Genomic DNA, 18,472 nt, shown 5'->3' on the forward strand with positions numbered 1-18,472 from the left:
GCGAGAATGTGTTTAATACCATCTAGATGTTTTGTTCAATGTTGTGAAACCAGTGTTGTATGGTTTTTTCTTTTCTTCACTTGTAATAACTCTGACTGAAAATTTCCAATAAAAAGAGTTAAACTAAAATTATTATATTACATTATATTTGTGCTTTTTTAAATTTTACTTTGACACACCTTTATTCCAAAAAAAAAAAAAAAAAAAAAAACAACCTTAAAATTTACATCTGCACTGAATCAACCTATTATTATACCAACAAACTGATCAGGTAGAAATAGGCTACATGTGTTCTAGTAGTGTATAGCAACCTGGACAGTTTGATCTTATTTATTAATAGGTACATGCTAGTCTTCTATTTAATCAGCACACTTTAACATGATTGCAAGTTCTAGTTATCAAGTCATGTAAGATGCCCTACAGCTCTTTTATTGACAAGCAACATGCTCATATCGAGTTTCAGGGTTTCATTTAGATTCTAAAAGGCTTTCTTATATCTCATCCCTCCAAACATTTGCATAAAATGGTCTTTGACATAAACGGCAAACAACTTGAACATGTGTCTATGCGCTGATCAGGTTTGTCGCTCGCGAGAGCAACCACTTAAAAGCGGGCGAGCGCCACGGTTTAAACTTCAACGGTTCACGGTGCGCTGACTGCACTCAGCACTCAGGAGAACAACGATTGCATTGGTAAGTGAGAAAATGAATTCATTTTAGCTTATTTGAATTACTTTTACCTAAACCTTTGTCATTTTTAGTTAGCCTAACGTGACACGTTTATTTCAAGAAGCTAAAAGAAGAAAGGTTGTCCAGGCCTGCGCAATTCTCCGCCAGGAGGTTTGTCATTTTTAACATGAATCCCTAAAGTATCTTGATAAAAACTGTTGTGAATTGATTAATATTGATTAATAATGCTGGCGAGAGTTAATGTTATAGCCTAACGTAATATTTTTCTTTGCTCTGTAGATTGTATTGGACCTATACCTAATGTTATAGGAAAAGATGAAACAAAGTTTCGGTCAAACCACCGTCAGACTGCTGTTATAAACATGAATTCAAGCCAAGAAGAACAAAGAGAGAAGCAGCTGATGGAGATGTTTCCATTTTTTCTGTGGATAACTGAGTATTTGGTGTTTGCAGGTATAGTATAGTAAAATATAATTATTTGTTGTGCTGAAGTACTTCTATATTATTCTAAACACGCTGTATTTGGTTGTTGTAGATGTTCATCTAACTCAGAGAGCACTTTTAAAGTGTTACCACCAGTTTATCAGAGTGTTGAAAAGTGGAAGTCAGAGGAAACATGCTCAACTTGCTGCAAAACAATAACACAAAAGGTCCATTATTTCTGTTTCCTCACAGTACCAACTGAAACTCATCAATCAGCTAATCTGAAGTTACTGATATCTTTTTTTTTCTTCTATTTTCCACCTTTTATCATGCAGGTTCTTATGATTGATAGATAAATAAATAAATATTTTGCACTGTCACTGCAGGTCTGGATTCTTTACTTGCAGCATTACTTGTTTGGTCATCAACATTCAGATGAAAACATCACACTTATCTCTAATTCTAGTAAGTTTTAAGATTTGATTTAATTGTGAGAGATTCCTTTCTTTTTCCTGTTGTATTGTACTCTCATTAGGTCTAATAAATGTTTCTCTGACCTGTATCCCCATCTTAGGATGTCAAGCCTACTCATCGCAAGCAGAGTTGGCATCAAAATGGATGTGTCACTGACCAATAACAGAGATGCCAGAAGTATCTGTTTCCTGTCGTCTTTATGTTTAGTATGGCGCATCCAAAAGACATCACTCAGTTAATTTCATCAGATTAAATTCATCAGCAATATTTAGCCCTTCCCAGTGCTGAAATTGTCATGGGTCCTTTGTTTTTATTGTTTAAATGCTTATCTGAATGTAAAATTAATATTTAATGCTTATCAATTTAAAAACAACATAGTCTGTCTTTTAGCTCCCTTTTCAGAAACATGTGGTTCACCATCTTGCAGCATCTTAAATTTGTTTATTTCCTTGATGTATATGAATTTCTTCTTTCAGACAAATATAATTAGAGTTATATAAAAAAATATCCTGGCTCTTCCAAGCTTTATAGCGTGGGGTCGGACTCAAATGAGAATTAAAATAGACTACTGTAACATTACTAGTCATGTGACACATGAAATGATGTAAGATACTCACAGCAGTGTGTTGAGTGTACAGTGTTTATCCTGCAGTAGAGCAGCGATCTGATTCACTCGTGTGTCTCCTAGTTTATGTCCACTCAGATTCAGCTCTCTCAGGAGTAACGGGTTTTTACCCACAATTCCAGTCACATACTGACAGGCTTCATCTGCAGCAGGACCCAAAAACCTGCAGAAGAGAAGATGAAGCAGGATTCAATTCAATGTGTATTGCATCACAAACATTTAAAGATCATCAAACATCGTTTGTAACGAAAAGCTCTAGTTCAAGTTTTAACAATTGAACATTTAAATATACAAATATTTTTGAGAAAGTCAAAAGTAAATTCTTTAAAAGAAACTCATGGGCAAAAGCTCACTAGATCATGATTCTCAATTCTCAAAAATTCTCAAAGATATTTCTAGGTTTAAGCAGGAGATGAGGAGAGTTAGCAAAGGGATAACTAGCTTGTGACAGCTAAGCATTCATAGCCATATATTTAGTTGATCTTTTGATGCCGGCTCTTCCTATTATTATGTAGCAGAATTCACCAAACACTGGATTGCTGATCCACTAACAGGGAACATGATCTGGGTTTAGACCATCTCTGGATAGTTTTATTTAACTGATGTCTGTGTTGATGCAACAGTAATTCTGCTCATTATGAGAGAACTGCAGGTTCAGATGTGTGTGTGTGTGTGTGTGTGCTGAATTATCCTGACACACATCACATGTTTGTGGCCTGTTATAGATCTGCTGTAGTAGATCTACAGTGTTGTGTATCTGAGCTTGATGGAAATTAATGTGCATTCAGTAACATTTAAACAATCAGGATAATAAGTCACACTGAATATTTTTTCATAAGAAATGTCCACAATAACACAATCATAAATGTTAATTGAGGCCCCAAAATACTGAATACCAACACATCTAGTGACCCAAAATGTCTGATTAACCTGTAACTTTTAACACAACTAAACTGTGGTGACATTTATCATCAAAACAACAGCAGCTGCAGCATCTGTATCTTATTGAATTAGTGAAATATAATATAATATAATAATATTATGTGTAATATAAATAATTCACATGCGTATCATTTATTTAGTATTATTTGATCACGTCTCACCTCAGTGTCTTGAGTTGACAGTTTGGCTCCTGTAGTAAATCACTGAGCTGCTTCACTCCTGATTGTCCAGGATCATTTCCTGTGAGATCCAGCTCTATCAGGTGTGAAGGGTTTGATCTCAGAGCTGAAGCCAGAGCTTTATAACCTTCTTCAGTGATACTGCAGTCTGAGAGCCTACAGAAAAGAGGTTTTAAATAATCAAATGAACTATAAATCAAAAACTAAACTAACAATACTGTCGGTGGTGGCTGGTGAAAATATTTCTAGGTAGGGCGCCACATTCAACAATTTTAGCATATATCCCAGTATGATTCATCCCAGTATAACAAAGGGAAAAACATTAAGACTTGAAACATTTTAAATAAAGATAATAATTTGACCAAGTTCTAGATTAAGTTTGAGGATGAAGCAAGAAAGTTTCAAGAAAGTTTTTTTTTTTTTTGTAATTTTCATAATTCACAATTTAGTGATTCACAAACCATAGCTGAGTCATTCTACGAAACGTGTGTCGTTTCCACTTTGCAGTTTTCTAAATTTTCACTAAAGACAAACCTTTTTTTAAAAATAAGCTACAGCTTGAAAGATATGTTAACCCTTCAAAAAACACATTTTCCCACCTCAGGCTCAAAATCCTTAATATTATTGCCCTTTTTATTCAGGCAAGGGTGCCTTTATTGTACCACCCCGTAACGGACAATATGTACACAATTAGAGCAGTAAAACAAGAAATAGATTTTTAAAATATGATGTTTTCCTAATAGTAAAATATCCCTTTTTTTAGAATCTATCAATAGAAAGCATGTAATTTAATAAAAAAAATTTATTCTTAGATTTTTAATCTTGAAAAATGAATTCAACATTTCAATCGCCTCATTGTTTGTACTGAAAAAAACAAATTCACTTAAAAAATACAAATAAATTAAAATTTATTGGATTAGTCCACACAACAAGAACATCATTCAGCATTAATTTATGTAACATTTCATTTCTATACATTTTTAACAAAATGACCCTGTGACGGGGTAGTAACTGATGTGACGGCGTGGTATGGAAAAGTCATGTACACCATATGTAAAAACACTTACTCATCAGTGATAGGCCTGCTTCTTTTTCTCTACAAATGTCCATTTAATTACACTGAACAAAATTATAAACGCAACACTTGTTTTTGCCCCCATTTTCATGAGCTGAACTCAAAGATCTAAGACTTCATGTACACAAAAGGCCTATTTCTCAAATATTCACAAATCTGTCTAAATCTGTGTTAGTGAGCACCTCTCCTTTACCGAGATAATCCATCCACCTCACAGGTGTGGCATATCAAGATGCTGATTAGACAGCATGATTATTGCACAGGTGTGCCTTAGGCTGGCCACAATAAAAGCCCCCCCCCCCCGGCTCTGCTCTCTCACGTCTGCATTCACAAGTGAGTTTTGCAACAGGAATACCGCAAAAGGAGTAGCAAAAGTCAAAGCGCCAGGATTTGAAGTTGTACGGCCAGATCTGAGAGGTTGTAAGTGCTGACTTGACGTTGTACAGTGAAACTGAAGTAAAGTGCAAAAGTAAATATGTCGTACACATTTGTGTGTCATTTTCTTTATGTGAATGTCATTCTACACATTTGTAGCTATTAATTTGCCACTTCGACTTCAAAACACGGGTGTTTTGATCATTGTCCGTGTGTGCAAATCAAAAGATTCAGCTTTTCACATCAGAGCTGTGAGTGTAAATTTCAACTTACAAATATGAATATTAATATGACAAGTTCTCACCTTCAGATCAACAATCTCTCGAGCTTTGCTACTGGTTTACCTTCATAGTTTTTCCCCTAATATTTAACCACTGACTAGCCATTCAACATTACAAGAGCTGTTCATTTTAACATTTATTAGACTACTTAAAATAACTTCTAATTTAAGTGAACTTAAAACCATTTTCACACAAAGCCATTATAATAAATGTCATATTTGTGCTCTTCAGCAAGTAGGAAATATAAAGAAATTGAATACAAGTTATCAAACACTAAATTCTAAATGAATAGATGAGTCCTTCAAGCTACAAAAGTTATTGATTTGCACTTTTTTCTTTTGATCTTTGTTTAACAGACATCACAGCAGCTGGTTATTAGGTTTTTGGCTGCTATATTCTGAAAAGTTTTCACCCCCGGCTCTTAATACATGGTTTTTCCTTCTGGAGCATCAGTAAGTATTTGAACCTTCTGTAATAGTAACATATGAGTCCCTCAGTTGTCCTCAGTGTGAAAAGATGGATCTCAAAATCATACAGTCATTGTTGGAAAGGGTTCAAATACACAAAAATGCTAGAAAACCATATAATTTGTGGGACCTGAAGGATTTTTCTGAAGAACAGCAGGCAGTTTAACTGTTCAGGACAAACAAGGGACTCATGAACAACTATCACTAAACAAAAAAAAAATAAAACGGCATTTTTAAAAATTCAGCTATTAGGGTGAATTTGGGTAATCTGGGACATCCACTGTGTGTTTATTTCCTGTTCTAACAAAATTTAGTCAATAGGACCTTTACTATAATTTTAGCATGGATGTCATGTGACTGAAATCACATGACTTCATGGGGGTGATTCCACAGAAAGGGGCAGGGCACTTATCCATCAAGAAGCTCCCCAGGGAATTACATGACAAGGTCAGTGACAGGATTCTGACTAGATTAATGTTAAGGACATAAATCTGTCATAAATAAGTTCCTAATTGTTGTCAAATCATGTTTGTGATCTATTCAAGCAACAAATTATGTATTAAAGTGTTGAAAATGTGTTTTAATTTTTTTTCTTTCAAATATTGTTTTGCTGTCCCACATGATCAAATATTTTTGAGAATGTGGAACAGCATGCTTTGGGTAATCTGGGACAGTCTACAAATGGGGGAAATATGCATTTAGGGACTTTATAAGTCTATTGACAAGGGCTAATATATGCCATAATGAGAAATGGGTGTTATTTTAAGGACATAAATCTGTCATAAATAAGACAATGTTCCTAATTGTTGTCAAATTATGTTTGTGATTTATTCAATATTGTTCCCCGAGTAGCCCCAATTTTACAGAATGGAGAACTTGAATAACCAAACCAATATTCCGTTAATCAAATTGTTGCTTGCTGTTGCTTAAATTTTAGTTGATTTTTAAAAATGTTAATACAATGTTAAACAGTTTAAATAGAGTTGTAAATGAATTTAAATGAATTAACAGTAGATTGTTAATCCTGTGTAGAGATAGAAATTATTTTCCTGATATTGGAATATACATTTTCTTATTGAGATTTCTGTACTTGTCATTTTTTTCATAATGCTCTTTTAAAATTGGTGATATTTTGTTTGGCATGCATAAAGTATGGTGAATATAGGCTTTTTTAGGTCTAATACATGTGTCCCAGATTACAAAGTGACCTGTCCCAGATTATCAAATACAAGTAGATTTAGGTTTTGTCACAAAAACACTAATAGATGTGGCATGTCTTCTCTGGGTATAATATCTACATTCTTTCTTCTTGTGTGGTTAGAAAACATCTTAGGGATTTCAGAAAAGTCTAATGTGTTGACCTCATGTGTTAGATAGATATTGAAATAAATCGCAGAAGTCAAAATTGCAAAAAATGTCCCAGATTACCCAAATTCACCCTATTTTATCTTGTGGATTATATTTAAAGATTTTATGTGAAATCTTATTCAGGTCAGTACTAAAAAAACAATAACATGCATTTTGTACGATCCCTCTTATTTTGGTAAAATAATGAACATTTTGCAGATTCTGCACGGTGTATGTAAACTTTTGACTTCAACTGTAACTATACATTACATGCTCACAGTTTCTGTCACGCTTTGATATGAAAATTGCAATGCAACTGAAGAGCACACACTGCGAGCACAGTAGTGTTTCCACGCTCATTTGACTCGCGCCTGGTGCTGAGACGAAGTGGAGTGCGCGTCTAAAAGTCTAATGTTTGATGTGGTCATAAAGACATTCTGTGTCATATATAATATTCCCATCATCAGCCAATGTGCAATATTGATCTCATCGCTGTGGTGTTGAGTGTAGCTGCTGGTGAAATGTACTCACTTCAGTCTCTTCAGCTCACACACAGGATTCTTCAGTCCCTCACAGATCTCTTTGACTCCTGAGTCCAGCAGACGACTGTTGTTCAGGTTCATCTCTTTCAGGATGGTTTTGGAGGAGAGAACAGTAGCTAGAACTGAACAGCTTTTCTCTGTCAGCTCACAATTATTCAGCCTGAACACAAAAACAGCATTTCAGTCAGGACCACTTTCGTCAAGTATATTTATTACAATTATATTGCATACAGTTAGTGTTGGTGGTATGGTTCTGTTCTGGGCAAAACTCCACACGCCTGTCCATGCAGCCATGCTCGAACAGAGCGGGGAGAGCAGGGGTACAGAACAGATCCAGTATATACCTACGTAATTACAATTCACAATTTACATGATTGTAGAAAATACAAATACATGGTAGAGAATATTTGCAATGTAGTGAAGTGTATACGAAAAGAAACAAAAGTCAGGTTAGATTACAGGTTCAGTTGGGTGGAGCTGGGGTTGGAGGAGGGAGTTTGATTGTGAGCTGCGATGCGATAGAAGAGATGCTGAAAGAATGGAGTTAAATGGACTGCTGTGATAAGTGTCGAGACTGGATTGGTACACATCAGGAACAGCTGACTATCAGCTGATGTGAGCTTGACTGACGTGGCCTGCCTAAACTAATGCAATGCTTGATTATTATTATTCAGCACATATTCAACACACATCAGAACAACAGCTCTTCATATCTGATCTCACATGTTACTGACTGTCTTTAATAATGAATGATCAAAGAGGTTTCAATGTATAAATCATGTTCACTCACATTATTTTCTCCAGTTTGCTGTGAGAGTCCATCAAAAGAGCAGAGAGTTTCTCCCAATCCAGATCTCCTAATTTATCTTCACTCAGATCCAGTTCCTTCAGTAGTAATGGACTTTTACCCAGAACTCCAGTGAGATACTCACACGCTTCCTCTGCAGCAGGACTTTTCAAAAACCTACAGGAAGCAGATAAGGATTTCAGATCATTTATACTTTTACATTATTTTTGCCACTAATTCTGTTGTGTGTCTGTTGAATTTCTCTGAACTGCTATTTAATTCCAGTTCATGTCCTATTCAACAACGGTGCATTTGACCCTTCTATCCATTTTCATACAGCTGATTTCACATCTGTGGCTCATTTTGAAATATTTTAAGGTTTTTTCACCTGATGGTCTTTAATGAACAGAGTCCATCCTGTAGTAAATCACTGAGCTGCTTCACTCCTGATTGTCCAGGATCATTTCCTGTGAGATCCAGCTCTATCAGGTGTGAAGGGTTTGATCTCAGAGCTGAAGCCAGAGCTTTATAACCTTCTTCAGTGATACTGCAGTCTGAAAGTCTATTAAAAAACATGTTATTCTTCCTTATAACACAGCTTGTCACAGAAGTACATGTTCTAGACTGAAGAAAATGAAAAATATGCACTACAGGATTTTGGCCTGAATGACCCTTTTCACAGTATAGCTGGTAAAGCTCTATATTGGTTTGCATTTTCATTTTCCACAATTGCAAGAAGAAAAATCCATGATAGTATTTCTGTGACTTTACAAAAGAGAGAGAAAAAGAGTCAACATTGACTGCATTGGTCAGAACAGAGAAAAATGTCTCATTTGACATCACTCCCTCGGCTGGTGTATTAGAAACACTCACACAACAGCGTTAACTAGTTTTCTGTCATTTAATGCCAAGGGAACACAAAGTGCAGTGTTAAAAATACAAGTTTTTTCTTGAAATTAAAATATATCAAATAAGTTTTATGATGCTAATAACTTTGGAAATGCATCATCACAGGTTGTGTAAAGGGTCATGACCTCGCTGTCACCACTGTGGTTCAATCATAAAATTACACAACCATGGCCGGTGTGAAGAGCGTCCCGGCGATCTATCAGCGTTGCCCTGGAAACACACAAGGAACACCTGCGCTCGCTCATTAAGGCCGGAGCGATCACACCTGTCCCTAATTTGGCCAGATAAGCCGCGTGAGCCTCACACTAAAAGAGGCTCGTCTCCGAAGCGCACGAAGTCTAACACGCTGTACTCTCTTTTAAGCCCGGCTCACACTGTGCGATTTTGGCCACGATTTGTTCGTCTGAGACAAATTTTGAAAATCCTAAAAGATTCCTATAATCCTAGGCTAAAATCGGTTGTCTAGATCGCTGGTTTGCCATGTTCACCGACAGCCGATTAATGGCCGTTGCGATCATTTTTTCCTTCAGGATTAAATTCTGGCAGTGTCAGAAGATTTCAGACACTTTCCTGCAGTGTGACATCTCCTACGACGACCGTCAAACCAAGAACCAATAGGAGCACTGAACTTGATGACGCAATTAGCGCGACAACTTCAAACTTCAACTTCGTTATTTGTAAAAACAATATATGTACAAAGTAAAGTTTACTTAAAGTTTATTTATTAAGGGGCAGGATGTTTAAACTCGAATAACACAATTACCTCAAGTTCGCTCTGTAGAACTGGAAGTCCATAAAGTCCTCTTTTGCCCAGCCATGACTTGCTCCACACACGTCGTCTTTTTCGTTTTTTTTTTTTTACATCAAGGCATGTAATTAATAAAACTAACGCTACACGTTGCTGTTGTTTGCTAGCTACCATTATAGCGAGAGAACGCGGGTCACGTATTGATGACGTAAAACTCCGGACAAGTCTTCTTGAGTACGTCCGTTTTTGTAAAAAAAAAAAAAGTACATCCGTTTTTGTCGCGTCTTGACTGTCTGACATTAAGACAACTGAGATCCTACAGTCTGACATGGGGATCATGTTCGTACAGTGTGAAAAGCAACAATCGCAAAAGATTATTAAAAATCGCACAGTGTGAGCCCGGCTTTACGTCCACAGAAACAAGCGACTGATCGACCCAGCCTGCACAGAGCACAGAGCCGGTCCATCTTGCCACGGACTCACACCGGAGAGCACGCCAATCACCACCACCACTCTACCTTGCATTTCCCCTGCACGTATCTGTAAACAAATCCACCCTCTGGGGTAATTGTCTGAGCTCTCCTTGTCGTGTGACCCTTCCACCCCGCCACACCGGACATATGTTTGTTTGATTTGTTCAGTTAAATACCAGTCAGAAATTATTAGAAACATTACCACTGTGGACACAAGGACTGAACGGGTCAGCCGGGGCTAACAGCTTCCAACTAAGAACTTCGAGGCCATAATCAAACACCATAAACTAGCATTTATGATTATTTCACATAGAAGGTCACTCATATTGAATCGCATCTGCGCCGATTAATTTATAGCCCGATGCAGACGGTAATTGTTTCTCAGGGGGTAGTTGGTGATTTAATTGCCGTCTGAATCCAGGACGTCTGTGTTTTTCTCTCACCACCCCTGTAAAAATCCCTGGTCGAATTACCTACTGTTTTTTGACAAACACCAAGGTCGTGTGGTAATTTAATTGCTGTCCGAATCCACATCTCTGAGTTTACGAGAAGAAATCGATTCAAAATTCAGCGTTTAACCCCTTTTTGAACACTCCCGAACACCGTACGGTAACTGTTGTACTTCGGTGTAATTTGCATACATATTTATTTCTGAAATGCTGGAAAGTATTTAAAAGAACAATACTTCATATCTGCTCCACCACAGCAAGGGAGAGCAGAAAGAGAAGAAAAGCACGTAAATGTTCAAAATGGGTCTTTATTATGGCAGCGGCAGGTATGCAATACAATTTTAAAATGTGTATTATAAACGGATATATATCGCGTATAATTATATACAACTATAGCGCGTATTTTCCTATTTTTAAACAGGAGATTTAAATAATCAAATAATAAATAGGACTATATATTATAAAATATGCTTGGAATAATAACACATTTTACATAATAATAAGTATTTTTAAAAACATTTTCCACAATAAAAAGAATGTGACTGGCCTCGTGAGCAGTGCATTCCCGGTGCGCAGGATCACAGAACTCACTCCTTCACGGTGAATAAATCTCCATCCGAATCCAAGGTGATATATACATTTATTTTTAGAGACGTCCATATGAGAAACAATTACCGTCCGAATCGGGCTTATGATCACATGACTACTTTAAACAGCTCCATCAAGACTTTAGCCCCAAAGAGCACACATTTAGAAATATAAAGATAAATTCTCATATGTTCTCAGATAAGTGTATATATACTATAAAGATATAGTTTAACTTAACAGAATTTATTCAAAATAAGTTAAAGGCAGTTAATGTGCCTTCTAAAAATCTAAACAATTAGACAGAAATATTAATTTGTTTTAATATAATTTAATAATACATTTGATTGACAGTTACACTCCTATCTGATTCTCTATATTTAAAAAAAAGTTGTTATTTTTTTATAATTTTTATTTTTATTTGGGCTAGTTAAATTAATTTTTCGGGCTAGTAAAATCTGAAGAGTACCTGCCCGAAGGGTTACCAGGTATTTGGAAATTTTGCGAGCCCTGTAGACATTTACAAATGCATTTTAACATGTAGAAATGTAAATAAAAATAAATAAAAAAACACTTCAGTTTTTCCAATCTGCATGTGGATTTTCCAACAGACAACAAATATTTACTTTTCCTAGTTAATTCCCATTCAATAATGTTAGTATTAATGCATGTCAAACACTCACAGCAGTGTGTTGAGTTGACAGTGTTTATCCTGCAGTAGAGCAGCGATCTGATTCACTCGTGTGTCTCCTAGTTCATGTTCACTCAGATTCAGCTCTCTCAGGAGTAACGGGTTTTTACCCACAATTCCAGTCACATACTGACAGACTTCATCTGCAGCAGGACCCAAAAACCTGCAGAAGAGAAGATGAAGCAGGAATCAATTCAGTTCTCACCTCTTATACAATGGACAACATAGAAAAGATAGCTTAAAAGCACAAGTTTTTTTTTTCTTTGTTAACTTTGATGCAGCAACAGGTTGTTCAACATATCTTATAAGTATAAAAAGAAAAAGTTCACCTACATATTTATTTTGTATTATTTGATCACGTCTCACCTCAGTGTCTTGAGTTGACAGTTTGGATCCTGTAGTAAATCACTGAGCTGCTTCACTCCTGATTGTCCAGGATCATTTCCTGTGAGATCCAGCTCTATCAGGTGTGAAGGGTTTGATCTCAGAGCTGAAGCCAGAGCTTTATAACCTTCTTCAGTGATACTGCAGTCTGAAAGCCTAGAACAGAAATTAAAATGTAACATTCAACAGATTAATGAGCTATTCCAGAAATAACCTTTACAATATTAATCTATAAAGTAAATCAGTTTTGTTCCTTGTCAGTTTACTGTGCTATTTAGTGTACAACTGAATCAAAAAGGCCTAGAGACCTTTAAAATTGTACACATCAGCTCACCTGAGAACCTTCAGGTTACAGTTACTGAAAGGGGTCATGAACTGAGAAATTAATTTCCCTTGATCTTTTGGCATGTAACAGGTCAACATACTATAAAAACATCCTGTAAGTTTCAGAACTAAAAACTTTCTTAGTTCAAAAACAGCTTTTATTTTCTCCAAACTCAGAAAATGACTCATTTTGGAATGTCACATTATGATAGTCTGCTGGAAAAGGTCAACACCTGTTTCTATATTATTACCTCTTTATCCCCGACCACTGACTCGCACATGTAATAGGAGTGGAAATACTAAAGAGAGGCAAACGCAGGGTTATAAGATGCTGTGTAGTGTAAGTTGTGAAAAATCACAGTCTTTGGATTGCCTTCCTTGTGATCCTAACATCGCATCTACACCGGTCACGAACATTGTGGAATCACTAATCCATTTCTCTTTCATGTCAAAAACAGTGCCAGCACGTCAGAAACAGAACAACATCAGTTTACTCTCAGGGATTTGTCATGTCAATCCATTCCACATCCAGTGTAGTCGTATGTCGGGCCTCGGGGGTGGCCTTGCTACTGTTTTTAAAGACACTTTTCACTCTCATTCTCTACTGGCTTATATAAACCCCTTTATAAACCCCATCACTATAGCTCTAATATATTGTCCTCCTCACCATAATAAGGACTTTTTAAGTGAACTTGCTGTATTAATGGAGTATTTGGTTACTAGGCATGAAAAAAATCGTTCATGTTTGCTCTGCTTCTAAACCATACTCTGCATAATTTTTTTAATTTGATTGAGTCTTTTGACTTTACTTTAGTGGGTTTCTGGTCTAATACCTATCCATAGTCATACCCTTGATTAAATTTTAACCTATGGTTTTTCTATTTCAAACACTGAAATCAGTAGTGCATCTTTTTCTGATCACAGGCTGGTTCTTTGTACTGTCCCTCTTAGAAGCCGAATCCTCAGAAATCCATTGCTGGCACGTTTGACTCATTCTCTTACTCAACATTCTAGGGAAGAATTTTCTGTAGTCTACCGTGAAGTCTGCAACTCATTGGAGTTGGAATCTACTCTGCTTAATCTGGACACTGATGCACATCTTAATCTTTTTAATTCTACCTGTGCCGACATCATGAATTCTATTGCCCCTTTGAAGTATAAAAATCATAAGCCTGTACCTGTGCCCTGGCACACTGAAACTACACGTACTCTGAGACGGACTTGTAGACAGGCTGAAAGCAAATGGAAGAAGGACAGATTGCAGATTTCTTATGAAGTTTTGAGGAACTCCTATAACGTTTCAGAAAGCTGCAAAGGCTGCAAAATGCAAATATTTGTCTGAACTTATCACAAACCTCAAGTACTTTTTTCTTAAGTTCTTAAGTTTGAACCTATTGATTTGACCTCATGTAATGAAATTGTTGGTCACCTAAAACTAGGGATGCACCGATACCACTTTTTCCAGTACTCGCCCGATACAGATACTTTTATGTTTGGTACTTGCCGATACCGCATTTGCATTTGTACATTTTTAAATATTGGGTACAGAAACAAAAAGAGTGCATAATGTTAGTTGGTTAACTTAATTTATCAAATAGATACAGTCAAACCAAAATTTATTAAGACACCTTCAACATTTCTCACATTACCACAGTTTATTCGATATAGTTTAGAAAATGGGAATAAAATATGGCAAGAACTCAGAGTTAAACTGTGTCAGAACAAATTTAGCTTGATAACGTCAGATAGCTTTGATAGAAAGGTATATATTGGATTACAATCAACCAAAAATTATTCAGACAGCTGTTAGTATGACAATATTTACACAACTATCAATGCTTTGTCGGCAACCCTTAGTCTTAATGACAGCCTGTAGTCTCCTGGGCATTCTGTCAACCAGGGCCATGTAAACCTGAACTTATTTTTTTTCCCGGACTCTGTCTGAATAATATTTGGTCCCAAATTTGTATCAATTGTAGTCCACTCAATTAAGAATTTTGGTTATATGTCACAGTTTACTTTATTTTGCTATCCTCACTTACTTAAGTGAACTATGTCCTGCACCCACTAGTAAAAAAATATATAAAAAATTATATCTGGTGTCTGAATGATATTTGGTTTGACTGTATATCGTTCGGTTATTTTCACACTTAACTATGCCCATTAAAATGTATTTTACATGTTTTTGTTACTTTCACTGTTAATTTCTTTGCTCTATGGTACATCATCTTAATAGCATTCGATTTAATAGCATTAGAGCTGCTCCATTGCAGCGGTTTAGTTCTGTAATCACACGTTTTGCTGTAATAATGCAGGGAACCACTCGTTGTAAGCCTCCTAAATGTGATATTTTCAGAAATAAGTTGCGTTTTTTCATCTGAAATGTGCTGCAATTTATATTCCAAAGCCACTCATATAATGCAGAATCACTCATGAGGCAAGCAAAACACACAATGCGCGCACGTATTTGTACTGGTGCAGAATGAGAGGGATAAGTACAGTACAGCCTAGCGCATTTCAAACAGACTGCTAGTTTCAATTTCACCAGAAAGTCGTATATGCTTAAGGTTGAAAATAAATTACGTTTATAGTGCCCCTATAAATTGACTTATATTTACGATTTAATTTGAATCCAAATGATGCGTGCTAAGTGAGCGAACTTCAATAAAGATCACACGGCAGAAGTGCGCACGCGCTCTCTCTCTCTCTCTCCCTCAGTAACTTTAACTAAGATAAGTAACATATGCATTGTTTTACTTGTTTTTGACATATCCGACCGAACTACAAACTATCCAGTGATTTCTGTAAGAAATGAATATTCACTCGACGAGCTCACGCATCTGCGCCGCCGCGCGCTCAATCTACTCAGCGTGCTTTGCTTAGCCCATCAGCTCACGCACATCAGCTATACAGGTATTAATACTGAATGTTTAACATTAAATTAATTGCATATATACTTCGTAGACATCCTTAATCTCTAATAACTCCATTCTGCGGCCAGTTGTCGGTGTTCCTTTGTCTGAATATGGCACTTATCACATGCCGTGTGGTATCGGCGTTTGGTATCGGGGCATTTTAACGAGTACAGGAGCTAAGTATCGGGCCTAAAACTAGAGATGCACTGATTGCAATTTTCTTGGCCGATTCCGATTTTTCTGTGACCTGCCGATACCGATTTTTGCAGATTCCGATTTTCTTTCTAAGAACAATAATTGACAGCATATACAAACAAAAATCTATGCAAATTTCAATGCAAAAATTATTTGCATAATAAAAGAAATTATTAAACATTACAATTCCCCCAATCTGGAGTAAGTTACAGATTTTCTCTCACTTAAGTCTCAAAATAAAGTGCTCTGTGACTGGAAAGAGGAATAAATAGTTAACTTAAAATGAGTTGCAGTATGTAACAAAACAGATGTAATTTCCCACTATGTTTATAAATTGTAATTTTTCCCCCTAACCTTAAATTATTATTAAATTAATAATTTTATAAGATTAATGTTTTGCATATTTTTTTAAACATACAAATAAATGTTGAAAATCTGCAATGATACTTTTAAATATGACTAAACCACCAGCAGATGGCAGCAAGTGTCTGTTTTAATGAGCGAGTCATTTATTCATTCATTCAGCCGATGCATTCAAACGGCTGATTCATTCAGAAACGAGGCAAGTGACTGTCCTTATGAATGGGCCACTGAATCATTGACTCACTCCAGTCATTCAAAAATTTGGATTCATTCAGTAACAAAACACCGCCGTGTGTTGCTTGGAGACACACAACAGTTCTGCTGTGGCTTTGATCGGAACTATTTTCGTCAGCGAAATGGAGTAAAAACAGTCAATATTTTGTCTAAAATCTAAGTCGCTTAATTTTAACTTCTAATTTTAAATATCTTTTTTTTCTGCCGCAGTATGCATCTATAAATTTCTGTGAGTTACTTTGTGTGTGCTGCCTCTCTCACATACTCACTCAGGCTGTGCGAGCCTCATCTGGCATGACATACATACATTAGTCACCGTTTACACTGAATGCAATTAAAATTAAAATACTTCTCAAGTGAAACGACGTGTTTATACGCAACTGTGAGTGTGCGCGTGGCTGTGATGTCATTGCCTGCGCCGCTGGCAATAAAAGGATCGGCTCAGAATCGGCAAAACAATAGACTGACCGGCCAGTCACCGATCCAGGCCGTTATTGGTCTGTTATTGGTTAACAAATGTTTGTTTACTGGTTCCTTCCCTAACAGTCTTAAATGTGCTTTGGTGACGCCATATCTTAAAAAAAACAAACCACGATCCTTCTTCTCTTTCCAAATTTACTGAATACGGAGCTATTTTGTTATTGTTGTGTTTTAAATTTGATAGACTTGTTTTATTCATCTTATTTATTTATTTTTTTATTCTATTTTGTACAGCACTTTGGTCAACTTCGGTTGTTTTTAAATGTGCTTTACAAATAAATATTGTATTGTATTGTTTTGTATTAATATGCAAAACTGTTAGCCAATGATAGCAGTGAGAATTCACTTTAGTGTCTTGAATGTGCCCCGCCTATAAAAACAGACTGCAGAGAGGGTCAAAACCCGGATACAAAATAGCCTATTATATCTAAATCGTGATGTTTTTTATGTCAAAATCTTGCTAATATTCTAGGTGCATCACAGAGAACATTGTAAAATAATTTAAAAATGCATTACATGATTTCAACTACATTAAAACTGGCCTTAGAAATGGCTTAACATAAGTCCACTCTTAAACCACATTGAAATGCTGAGGTAGGACCTGGAATGTAGAGTTCATGCTGGAATTAAAGCCTATAAATTTCACTGAGCTGAAGCAGTTCTGCCCTCAATTCTGTGGCAAATTATCTAGGTCCATGTAAACAAATGGATCTGAATTCTAACCAACACTAGGGATTGTCACAAAACTTACCTCAGTATTTCTAATTTGCAATTTATATTCTTCAGTCCAGTGCAGAGCAGCTTCACTCCTGAATCCTGCAGATCATTATTGCTCATGTTCAGCTCTTTCAGACTTGTATCTGATCCAAGAACTGTAGCCAGAGCTGGACAGCTTTTGTCTGTTAAGTGACAATCATTTAGCCTACAAGAGAAACATCAAATATTAAATATCAATTATTTTTACATGGGCAGTAAATATACTGCATATATATTAGAATTTTATTGATTGAAATGTCCTAGATAAATCAAACTAGCAAGTTTGAATAAACTGTAATAAAATATGTAAATGAATGTTTATATCATTAATGGCAATGAGTTATACATTTAAAAGTGTTGCTTATTATCTTAATGAGTGTCTTGAGGTGGAAAATCTGGAGGTTAATCATTTATGCATGGAGGTTATGCAAGAGTATATCTCCTTTTATAGCAGAAGTTTAAGAAGCTAAACTGCATATTTGGGTAAAACTAACTATCTGGAACAACATTATGTGCTTCTTCTGCAGCTAAACAGCTTGTTTTGCACTGCACTTTAATTCCAAAGGTCTGCAATTTTTAAGGGAAAAAAATAAAAAAGTTAAACAAAAGGTGTTATGATTTAACCCTAAAAGAGATATATACTTATAATTGGTATATGGTTAATAATCACTACAGATCAGGGGTGTCCAAACCTGCTATGTATCAATGTAGATAAATGCAATTTTAATATGAGAACAAAACATGACAAAATATATTAAAT

General features: G+C 36.0%; 1 protein-coding gene and 1 long non-coding RNA gene across 3 annotated transcripts in view; both read right to left on the bottom strand.

Annotated features, from left to right (window-relative positions):
* Positions 1-18,472, bottom strand: part of LOC306867355 — a 1,261,287-nt gene that overhangs the window by 1,073,739 nt on the left and 169,076 nt on the right. The window lies entirely within an intron of this gene.
* LOC306866579 (NACHT, LRR and PYD domains-containing protein 12-like) overlaps positions 1-18,472 on the bottom strand; it is a 41,851-nt gene that overhangs the window by 19,348 nt on the left and 4,031 nt on the right. Inside the window, exons 7-14 of one of the 2 annotated variants that reach the window (XM_079411838.1) lie at positions 17,708-17,878; positions 12,428-12,601; positions 12,054-12,224; positions 8,595-8,768; positions 8,210-8,383; positions 7,409-7,579; positions 3,315-3,488; positions 2,204-2,374 (exon numbers count right to left, since the gene is read on the bottom strand). In XM_079411838.1, the coding sequence (XP_079267964.1) occupies positions 2,204-2,374; positions 3,315-3,488; positions 7,409-7,579; positions 8,210-8,383; positions 8,595-8,768; positions 12,054-12,224; positions 12,428-12,601; positions 17,708-17,878 (1,380 nt within the window). The remainder of the gene's footprint in view (positions 1-2,203; positions 2,375-3,314; positions 3,489-7,408; positions 7,580-8,209; positions 8,384-8,594; positions 8,769-12,053; positions 12,225-12,427; positions 12,602-17,707; positions 17,879-18,472) is intronic. The other variant, XM_079411839.1, reaches the window with a different exon arrangement.

Source organism: Barbus barbus (assembly GCF_936440315.1).
Source record: "Barbus barbus genome assembly, chromosome: 4".
Taxonomy (NCBI): Eukaryota; Metazoa; Chordata; class Actinopteri; order Cypriniformes; family Cyprinidae; genus Barbus; species Barbus barbus.